Source organism: Eulemur rufifrons, chromosome 20, assembly GCF_041146395.1.
Source record: "Eulemur rufifrons isolate Redbay chromosome 20, OSU_ERuf_1, whole genome shotgun sequence".
NCBI classification, from domain to species: Eukaryota; Metazoa; Chordata; class Mammalia; order Primates; family Lemuridae; genus Eulemur; species Eulemur rufifrons.
Window position 1 is genome coordinate 24,305,670 of NC_091002.1, and position 11,698 is coordinate 24,317,367.

General features: G+C 43.1%; 1 protein-coding gene across 1 annotated transcript in view; it reads right to left on the reverse strand.

The window, feature by feature from the left end:
* CBFA2T2 (CBFA2/RUNX1 partner transcriptional co-repressor 2) overlaps positions 1 to 9,418 on the reverse strand; it is a 122,126-nt gene extending 112,708 nt beyond the window's left edge. Inside the window, exon 1 of the mRNA XM_069495806.1 lies at positions 9,312 to 9,418. Coding sequence (XP_069351907.1) covers positions 9,312 to 9,345 — 34 coding nt within the window. The 5' untranslated portion in view covers positions 9,346 to 9,418. The remainder of the gene's footprint in view (positions 1 to 9,311) is intronic.
* Positions 9,419 to 11,698: the final 2,280 nt, after the last annotated feature.

The following is an 11,698-nucleotide window of genomic DNA, read 5'->3' on the forward strand; positions in this document are numbered from 1 at the left end:
ATAATTGCACCAACCCAATAGAAGATAGATAGCAAGAGACCCTACATTCTAAAATAAGTAGCATACAGTATTATGTCTTTCATAGTAGAAACTGGACCACCAAAACTGATTTCATCAGATACAGTGCTTCCTTAACAATTAATTCTAATACAAAACAAAAACACCCAACAAGCGAATGAAACTCTCACACGTTACTGGTGGAAATACAAAACAGTATGGTATAGCCAATCTGGAAAACACTTTGGCAGTTTGTAAATAAGAAATTACCATAGGACCCAGCAATCCCACCCCTAGGTATTTATCTAAGAGAAATAAAAACATATGTCCACACAAAGACCTGTATATATATGTTTAGAGCTTTATTTACAATCATTATAATGGGAAACAACTCAAATGTCCATCAACTGGTGAACAGATTAAAAAAAATAGTCGAAAATGCATTTAATATGCCTAGCTTAGCCTAGCCTACCTTAAACATGCCCAGAACACTTACATTAGCCTACAGTTGTGCAAAATCATCTAACGAAAAGTCTATTTTGTAATAAAATGTTGAATGCCTCATGAAATGTACTGCATACAGTACTGAAAGTAAAAAACAGAATGGTTGTATGGGTACTCACCATTAACATATACAGCTGAAAGCACACTGGTCCTGAAGAATGTTTGAAGCATTGAACTAAAATGAGTTGCTGGATGATGGGGATGCCATGGCAACAGGGTCATCAATTTTTCTCCTTTGAGGAGGCTCGAGAATAGCTGCTATGGGCCGGGTGAGGTGGCTCACGCCTGAAACCCTAGCACCCTGGGAGGCCAAGGCAGGAGGATCACTTGAGCTCAGGAGTTAGAGCTCAGGAGTTTGAGACCAGCCTGAGCAAGAGTGAGACCCCATCTCTTCTAAAAATAGAAAAAATTAGCCAGGCGTGGTGGCACACACCCATAGTCCCAACTACTCAGGAGGCTGAGGCAGGAGGATCACTTGAGCCCAGCAGTTTGATGTTGCAGTGAGCTATGATGACACCACTGCACTCCAACCTGGGCAATACAAAGAGACCCTGACTCAAAAAAAGGGGGGCGGGGGAGGGGTGCCATGAGTAGAGTTTCAACTACTTAGCCAGACCAATATATCAAGGGAAAATTGGCTGGGAACTTACCCATGTAATCCTAGCACTCTAGGAGGCCAAGGTGGGAGGATTGCTTGAGCTCAGGAGTTTGAGTCCAGCCTGAGCAAGAGCAAGACCCCTGTTTCTACAAAAAAAATTGAAAAATTAGCCGGATGTGGTGGTATGCGTCTTAGTTTCTGCTGCTCGAGAGGCTGAGGCAGGAGGATCACTTGAGCTCAGGAGTTTGAGGTTACAGTGAGCTATCATGACACCACTGCACTCTAACTGTCTAGCGGGGGCAAAAGAGTGAGACTCTGTCACCACCACCCCAAAAAAATGGCCCAAGGTGTGCTATCCAAGAAGAGAAATCCAGAGCTTTGAAGCCTCTTCTAAGAATGTTATGTAGCCCTTAAGACAATCCTAGGAATTAGATCCTATTATTATCCCCATTAGGCAGATGAAGAAACTGAGGCTCTGATATATGAAGTAATAAGCCCAGGCAGTCTGGCACCACAGTTCACTGTGACATTGTACTGTACCCTGGGAGAGGTTTGGATCTCACTGGAATATAGGAATCTTCCAAAGTAGTCTAAGGCTCTGAAGCACCCTATGGGATGAAAACCAAGCCAGGTACTTCTCTCGTATATCACCTTTTAATCTTCATTGCAGCCTTGTGAGGCAGACATTATCATATTCACTTTGCAGAGGAGGATATGAAGGCTCAGAAAGGGAAAGTTATTTGTCCAAGGTCACACAGCTAGTAAATGGCAGAGCCCAGATATGAACAAGGTTATTTCTGATTCCAAACCCTTGACCCCTTCTACCGGGCTACCCTGGAATACTAGTTAGAACTGGACTCAGAATGTTAGAGAATTCAAATCATAGGCTTGTGGATTTTAGATTAAAGGAATGTTGGCGGCTGGGCTGTCTCAAAAAAAAAAGTGGGGTGGGGGGAGTGGAAATTAAGGGGGATCTCTAAGCGACTGGCTGGGAAATGCCAAAGGAGCTAAGGACTATCATTTCTTCCTTACTTCTTCATCTATCTCAGCCATTTCTACCTTTAATCTCAGCCATAAAGTTAGTGAAGCTCTAGGGATATGAGGCCAAAATGAATAATCTGTGATGTCTGTTCTCACTTGGCTTCAAAACATTAAAAGCAGACAGGACCTCTGCATGGAGATGGCTAAATTAACAAAGGAATAAGGGAAACATTTGTAAGAGAGGAAAAGGTCAAAGGAATGTGTCAAGGGAGCTGTGCTATGCCTGGTATTAACAATTCACTGGAGATGCTAGAGAGGTCAGATTACATATTTGTCGCCATCAGCTAATTTAACTGAAAGGTCTAGCCAACTCCAAAGCTTTAAATTCAGAGGGAAGGCTATCAAGCTCTGGGTTATTCTGAACTGTACTTTGATTTCTGCACTTAATTACAGCAATGCAAAACAGAGGGGCAGAATCAAATCTTAAAGAGCCACATTGCAAAGCAAAGGTTCACTGCACAGTCTACACACTATATTTGATGATCCATATTTGACAGCTCCTCACAGAGCTGTACAAAATTAGCATGGACATTTCTTGAGCTTTTGATGTTCACTGCAATCATCTGCTTCACTGCTAAGATCAGGAAACATATGGGATGAATTGGTAAAGGCTGCTGAAAAAGTTTCTGTTGCCTTTCTGTGCCTTTTTTTTTTTTAATTCATCTCTAATGCCAATTTAGGATATCCATGAACAAGACCTAGAATAGCTGTCTTTAAATCATATCCCAATTCCTTAGCCATTTTTTACATAAGAAGAGTTGTTACGAAAAGAAAGTTGTTGAAGAAAGATGATGAGAGAACAAATATCTTCAGGGAGCTCTGGGCTCCTCTGGAACACGTGAACACAGGGAGCCAAGTGACAAAGAGTGAAAAAAAAAAAAATAGTGGGTTTTGGACACTGACCTCAATAAATAATGAATGAATACCAACATTGAACTAGGTTTGAAGAGTGAATCTATTAATTATTAACTGTGTGACCTTGCATAATGTACTTCTCTGAGCCTTATTTCTTTATTAGTAAAACAGAGATATTAACTCTCTCTCAAGTTTGTTCTAAAAATTACATGAGATGATAGATGTATGAGTAAAGTGCCCAGATTTTTTTTTAAAGAATTTAACTGGATTGCTTGAGCCCAGAAGTTTCAGGTTACAGTGCGCTATGATCATGCCACTGCACTCCAGCCTGGGTGACAGAGCAAGACCCTACTCTAAAAAATAAAAAAGAAAGAAAGAAAGAATTCACCTGGACATAAAAGTCATATTCAGTTGACATATCTGCTACTGAGTTCTACTGAAACCTAGTCCCTACAATTTCAGATAGCCTCAAGGCCTTCAAGGGGCCAGGGACAGAAACCAGAGACAGAGGCAAAAAGCTGCTTAACCAGCCTTAATATTATAAAACCCAGAAACAGAGTCTGTCACATGTACATATACTAGTTCACATTGCACATGTGGACTATTAATATAGCACTACTGAGGCCCCTTCCTTGGTAATCTTACCAAAGCATAAACAATAACCAGTGGAGAGATTCTCCCTCATTAGCCTTCGAGTTTTCAGGGAGTTGAAGTAAATCTTTACAAGTGAGTTCTAACTTTCTATAATGAGGTTCAAAATAATACTTTAAAACTAAGGAATGAAGCCGGGCATGGTGGCTCATGCCTGTAATCCTAGCACTCTGGGAGGTCGAGGAGGGAGGATCATCGATGAGCTCGAGTTCAAAATCAGCCTGAGCAAGAGCGAGACCCCGTCTCTACTAAAAATAGAAAGAAATTAGCTGGACAACTAAAAATATACACAGAAAAAATGAGCCGGGCATGGTGGCGCATGCCTGTAGTCCCACCTACTCGGGAGATTGAGGCAGGAGGATCACTTGAGCCCAGCAGTTTGAGGTTGTTGTGAGCTAGGCTGACGCCATGGCACTCTAGCCTGGGCAACAGAGTGAGACTCCATCTCAAAAAAAAAAAAAAAAAGAAATGAAAAACAGAAAAGAAAAGATTAAAAAGGCAAAGGAGACTATAATGCTTGGCATGATTGGCCCAAAATAAAAATTCAACATTAGTCATTATTGTTGTTAGGTTGGAATTATCCCCATTTACAAATTAAGCATGCTCTGCATAAAGAAGAGGGTAAGAACACAAAATAAAAAACAAAAGAAAAACAAATTAAGCAAAGAACAAAGTCTCAGTGGTTAATTTCACAGTAGAACTGGGCCTGAAACCCAAAGTCTGCCTCCAAGTTCTGTTTTTCCCATTATGCCAAACAACCTGCCTCATGTATATTTCTGCTTTTCAAAACTAGACTACTAACTGCAATTTAACTTGTCCTGATTGTGTGACCATTAAGAATACTGACTACACAGTGATGAACTCAAGAGCAACTGAAAGCACATAAGGCCATTTGTCTCAGCTGGGCGATGTGGCTCATGCCTGTAATCCTAGCACTCTGGGAGGCCGAGGCAGGAGGATCCTTTGAGCTCAGGAGTTCGAGATCAGCCTGAGCAAGAGCAAGACCTTGTCTCTACTAAAAAAATAAAAAGAAATTATATGGACAACTAAAAATATATAGAGAGAAGAAATGAGCTGGGCATGGTGGCGCATGCCTGTAGTCCCAGCTACTTGGGAGGCTGAGACAGAAGGATTGCTTGAGCCCAGGAGTTTGAGGTTGCTGTGAGCTAGGCTGACACCATGGCACTCTAGCCTGGGCAAAAGAGTGAGAGTGTCTCAAAAAAAAAAAAAAAGGCCATTTGTCTCAAGGATAACTAGTCCCAGATTATCATGCTTTTACTCCATTTTTTTTCGTATCCAATGGGAGGGGGGGAAGTGGTGACTAAATACATCAATGTGGCAGAATAGGTAAGGACCACGAGGAGGCTGAGATCCTCTCTCTCATTGTCAGTGTGTTTACCTGGGGTAATCCTTCTCCTCTTCATCTAATTTGTTTCTTTTAAATCTGCAGTGAGCTGAAACTTTAAAGGAAATCTAAAGAGTTATCCTATTAACAAGGAATACAAGCTTCAATCACAGTCAGGGTCCCAGCAGGAAAGATAGCAAACCCCAATAAGGATTATTCAAGGAGGGCTTCCTATAAAGGAAAGTGTGAGCAGGGTATAAAAAAATTATAAGCCAGGTGTGGTGCTCACATCTGTAACCCAGTACTTTGGGAGGCTGAGGAGGGAGGATTGCTTGAGCCAAGGAGTTTGAGAACAGCCTGGGCAACATAGCAAGACCCCATCTCTAAAAAAAAACTTAAAAAACTAGCCAGCGTGGTAGGGCACGCCTGTAGTCCCAGCTACTCAGGAGGCTGAGGCAGGAGGATTGCCTAAGCCCAGGCATTTGAGATTGCAGTGAGCTATGATCACAATACTGCACTCCAGCCTGGACAATGGAGCAAGACCCCCTTTTCTTAAAAATAAATGAATTACAAGGGATAATTGTAATACACTAGGGCTAATGAGAGCACCTCTAGGCCAGAAGAACAAAGGGAACAAAAACTTTCCAAATCTAGATGGGGGGAGTCATGTAGAAAGGACCACCTTTAGAGGAGCAGTGATCTTCAATCAAGGGACATAGTCAGCTAAGGGAAACACCCATAGGAAGGGAGTAGAGAAATAAACTCCATAACTTCAGAAGGGAAGGAAGCCCACTGATGTAGTCCATGTAGGTAAGTCAGCTTCCCAGGGCAAAGAATAGGGTGAGAAAGGATGGAGAATGGATCTAGAGGAGCAAATGTAAGGTACCTATTCAACCTCTGAGAAGTCTTTCTGGTGTACTTTCCTATCGCTTCTGTAATTCTATTGGGTAAGTGCCAGATAAAGAAAGGGTTACTGAACATGACAAATTCTTACCATAGTAAGAATAGTAATATACAAGGCTTATCTACTATAAAATATTTGTAACCAAGTTTTTCACTAGTATATATGGTCATTTACCATTCCACTTGTAACTGTTTATAGACTTCCTTGAAGGTTCAATGATTTATATACCTTTCCCCACCCTTAGGAACTTCCCATTTAACCTTCTAGGCAAAATAAAATTATAAAAATGCAGACAGTATCAAAACCCTCATGGAGTTTATAGTCTAGAAGCTTGTATTCTTAAATAACTTAAGTACACAGAATGAGGTAAGTGCCACAGAAAAGAAAGAGCTGTGGCTGTGAAAAGACATGGACAGGGTTGCTTGTCATCTGGCCCCTGTCAGGTGCAACTCCAGCCAGAACTCATTGTTATTCTATTAACAAGGTATACAAGCTTCAGATTCCCTATCCGTCCAAAACTACTCACCAAGCCCTGAAAAGCCTCCAAATTTCCATACCCTACCCTCAGCCAGTAAGGTTCACCTCTCCTCCTCCTCCTGGAAATAAAAGTCCCTCTCCTTTTTTAAGGCCTGGTTCAAAAGTCACCTCCTTACGTGGGTCTTACTTGGGCCCTCAAAGAATAATTAGTTTTGCCTTCTGTGCATTCCCAAAATCCTTATAATTAAAGCACTTTATCATTATCTGTTTACTCATGTAGGGACCCTACCAGACAGTGAGATCCTAAATCATCTTTGTATCCTCAGCACCCAAAACAGAGTGTCAAGCACTGTTTAAGTACTTCACATATATTAACATATATGTTATATTAACATATATTAATCATCACAATAAAACTGGAAATGAGGTAGGAACTCTTATCATCTTGATTTTTCAGATGCACAGAAAGGATAGGTAACGTGCCCAAAGTTTCAAAGTTTGTAAGGATTGTCCCCCAGGATTTCAACTGAGGCACAATTCCAGAATTAAATTTCAAAAGTTTTGAATTTCAGTCTAAACCATTATAGTTTACTTCTACTGAATAAGTCAGATTTTTTTGGGGATAACAAACCTAATGGGTGGAAGGAAGATCCCACTACAGGATCAATGATCTCCACCCCAGGAAGTATACTTACTATCTACCATTGGAGTGCAAAAAGACAATATTAGAACTTCTCCTTATATTTAGTTCAGCTCATCCTTCTGTAAAATGTCTATTTTTGCATGTTCTAAAATACACAATACAGAGCACTGTCATTTAAAACAAACATTCATATAACATGTGTGCATACTCAACCCTGTTTACTGATGGAATGAACACAAAACATAAGGGGGCCACAGTTCTGGACTACTTCTCCAAGAACTCCGGTTCAAGGGCACTGGTCTTAGGACTGAGCTCCTATATTCCTTCTCCCTAGCACTTCACTTCAAAATATTAGCCAGGCCAAGCACACTGGCTCATGCCTGTAATCCCAGCAATTTGGGAGGCTAAAGCAGGAGGACTGCTTGAGGCCAGGAGTTCGAGACCAGCCGGAGCAACACAGCAAGGACCCATCTCTATGAAAAATAGAAAAATTGACCGAGCATGGTGGTGGGCACCTGTAGTCCCAAGCTGCTCAGGATACTGAGGCAGGAGGACCACTTGAGCCCAGGAGTTTGCAGGTTGCAATTAGCTATGATGACGCCACTGCACTCCAGCCTGAGCGACAGAGCAAGACCCTGTCTCAAAAAAAAAAAAAATTAAGTTCAGATAAAAGGCCTTTCTTTTTACTGAGATTGTGCACCTTTGTTAGACCTAAAGGGTCACCTCTGTCTTGCTTCTCTTTAGTTGTAAAGTTCCAAGAGGCAATCAAAAGCAGCAACCACATGCTTGACTAACAGGCATTAGCTAGGTGCATCCACTTTGTATTTCTTCAATTCAACATTTAATGGGCGCCAAACCAAAAAAAAAAAAAAAAAAAAAGGCTGTTCTGGGGTGTGGTGGCACATGCCTTTAGTCCCAGCTACTCCAGAGACTGAGGTGGGAGGACAGCTTGAGCCCAGGAGTTCAAGCCTGCACTCCAACTTGGGCAAGACAGCAAGACCCAGTCTCCAAAAATAAATAAATAATTTTTTAAAATTTTGTAAGGAGAGAGAGGTTGTGTAAAGTGTAAAGCCTCCCTTTTATGTGTTGAAAAACATCAACTCTGAGGCTAGAACTCAGTGTTTCTTCTGCTGCTTCTCAGTTTCATCCTCTGCAAAATGGGCACACTCAAACAGCTAACTTAGGTTGTCACCAAGAGAAAACATGCAAAATACATTTATCTGTTTCCTCATTTACTGTATCTCCCACCTCTCCCAGCTAAACTCAAAGCCCGAGTTTGTTCTATCTGGTTGGTTTGTTGCTACATTCCCAAGGCCTAAAATGGTACTTTTGACTTAATACATGACTTAACAAATATTAAAGGAATAGAATGCAAAATGCCTGATGCTCAAAAAATGTTGGCTATTATTACTACTGTAACGAAAAGCAATTAAAATTTTATTGTTTTATTAAGAGATGTCACCCCTCCCCCAAGGATCTCACCAATCTAGGAGGAACACTAGATAAATGCTGGAATGGCAAAATGGAGATAAGATTAACTATTGGATCACAGAGCAGGACTAGCCGACGACAAAAGAAAACCTTACACAAATACATAACCAAAGCCCAATTTCGGACTTTTCCGAGTGAGGTGCACACTAGATGAGTGAAATAAACCGCGATTACAAGGATGACAGTTTTCACGCTGGTGTATGTGCGAGGGTCTGTGCTAAGCGTTCTACTGGCCTCACAAAACCCAAGAACCCTGGGGGAGGGTAGGAATGCTCTTCACACCCCCATTTTTCAGATGAGGGAACTGAGGCTCCAGGAGAAGCAAGGTCACAACTTGCAAGCGAGGGAGCCAGGATGCGAACCCAGAAGTCCGACACCTGAGCCTGCGCTCAACAGGCCCCTCCGAAGGGCCATCCTTACTCCTCCAATATCGACCACACAACCCTCAAAATCTGGCGGGTGTAATCTTTCCCCTTGTGGCCCCAGCGCCGGAAGAACAAAACAATACTTGTCCGCGAGCAAGTCCGATGGACGCCGGCCCCGCCTGGGCTCCGAGGCCGCGGTCCCCACATTTTCGCTCACACCTTGAGCCCCGAGCCCTCCGGGCGGCGCAGGAAGCGCAGGAGTGGCCTCGGGAGCCCGGGAAGGCCTGGCCCACCGCGTGACCTTGGATTCGCCGCCCTGCTTTGGACCTCAGTTTCCCCAACCCGGCCTCGCGCCGGGGGCCTCCTGGGAGCCTCGCGCCCGTGGAGCTGCAGGCCCCTCACACGCCCCCCTCAGCCGCCCGCCTTCCCGCCCCGCTTACGCTGGAAGGCGGCCGCTCCAGGGACGCCCACCATCGCCGAGCACCGCCCGCCGCGTGCCGCCCGCCTCGACCCGTTGCTCGGGTCCCTCGCAGGCGCCGCCGCGGGACCTGCAGCAGCCGAGCTCGCCACTACCACCACCGCCGAGGATGTCGCCTCCGCCGCCGCCGCCGCCGCCGTTAGGCCGCGCGCCGCCCCGCCCCCCGTTGGCCCCGCCCCGCCGCGGGCACGCCCCCGCCGCGCGCTCTCGCCCGCCAGACCAACGCACGCGGAAGCCCGGCCCCAGGACCAGCTCCCGCTAAACCCCGCCCTCTGACCGGACCCGCCCCTTCCGCGCGAACCTTCCGCCCTATCCCGGCTCATCCTGCTTCCCAGACCCACCCCCACCACACTGCGTCACGGCCGGGCGTCACGCGCACGGCCCCTCTCCACTAGGGATCCAGGGGTGTGTGGCCAGGGCAATGGCCCAAGCTCGGGGGCGGAGTCCTAGGAGACGAGGCTTAGAGAGCGGGGACGACGTCTCACCTGAGTTCTCCAGGTACAGGCCTGATCGCCTTTGCGCATGTCTTTGGCTAAGTCTCTTCCCCTTTTTGGCCTGCAGTGTTGTAGATGTCTAAAATGTTATCATATTTATAACTGTTAGCTATCATTATTATTACTGAGTTCTTTAACTGGTTCAGGCGTTAGTTTTATACACTCCGTGCAGTTAAATCACAATGAGGGAAAGAGATAGCACTTTCCCTTTTGTACACGTGAGGAAAGGGCTTGTCCCACCGCTTGCCCACCCGTTACTGTTAGCAAAAAGAAAGCAGAGATGTGATAGGAACCCAAGTGCTTCTGACTTCAGACCCAGTGCTTTGAGCTACTTTCATCTATTCTCCATCCCAACGATGCAGAAACAGGGATTAAGATTAAAACAAGAGATTAAAAATTCCAAACTCCTCTATGTACAAAGACGTCATAAACCAACTTCTTTTGTCATTTACAAGCAAAAAACTGGAATAAAATATTTGCAACATATTCAGCAAAAAATCAATATGCAGAATAAAGAACTACAAACCAATAGGAAAAAAGGTAATTTAATAGAAAAATGGACAAAAAGAATGAATAGTCTATGCACAAAAAGAAAATCTGAACGATTAATAAGCACAAAAAAAGATGCTCAACCTCTCTAATAATCAAGGAAACAAAGAAGTTACCATATTTCATGATTGGAAATTCCATCCCAAAGAAATACTTGCTCATGAGTACAAAAAGCTGCATAGGCAATAAGTATATGCCAGAATGATTTATAAGAACAAAAACTGGAATCAGCTTGAATGCCTTTCACTGAAAAACTAGTAAAATAAACTGTAGAGAACAACACATAATTTTAAAAGTGGGTAAGTCTACTTGTAATGGTAAGAAGAGATTGCCCAGACATGTCATCAACTAAGGAAGCAAGCTGGAGTTCCATTCTTTCAGCATCATTCCATTTATGTCAAACAATGTAAGTGTATTTATACATGTATGCACAACTGGTTTCCAACTTATGATATGATTTTTTTATTTTACTATGGTACAAAAGCAATGCACAGTAGAAACCACACTTCCAGTACCTATACAACATTCTATTTTTTGTTTTCAGTACAGTATTAATTTTCATGAGACATTCAACACCTTAAGAAAACAAAAACGTATTTTCAACTTAGGACACTTTTTTTTTTCTTTTTTGTTTTTTCTTTTTTTTTTTTTCTTTTTTGTTTTTTGTTTTTTTTTATTTTTTTCCTGAGACACTCTTGCTCTGTTGCCCGGGCTAGAGTGCCATGGTGTCAGCCTAGCTCACAGCAACCTCAAACTCCTGGGCTCAAGCAGTAGTCCTTCTGCCTCAGCCTCCTGAATAGCTGGGACTATTGGCATGTGCCACCATGCTGGCTCATTTTTTTTCTATATATATTTTTAGCTGTCCAGATCATTTCTTTCTATTTTTAGTGGAGACAGGGTCTCCCTCTTGCTCAGGCTGGTCTCAAACTCCTAACCTTGAGCAATCCTCCTGCCTTGGCCTCCCAGAGTGCTAGGATTACAGGTGTGAGCCAACCCGCCTGGCCCAACATTTTTCAATTAAATTTATCCAGATGTATCCCCATTGTAAGTTAAGGAGTATTTGTATATAAATGCACAGAAAAATGTTTGGAAAGTAACAGTAGTTACATATAGGGAGGAGAAAAGTATTGGAACAGAAGAAAGAACTTTCATTTTTCAGTTTTATTTTAGATATTTCACACCAAAAAAATAGGATGCTTTCATATTTTACTTGTATAATTTTTTTTTTTTTGAGAGACAAGGTCTTGTTCTGTCACCCAGGCTGGAATACAATAGCATGATCATATCTCACTGTAACCTCAAACTC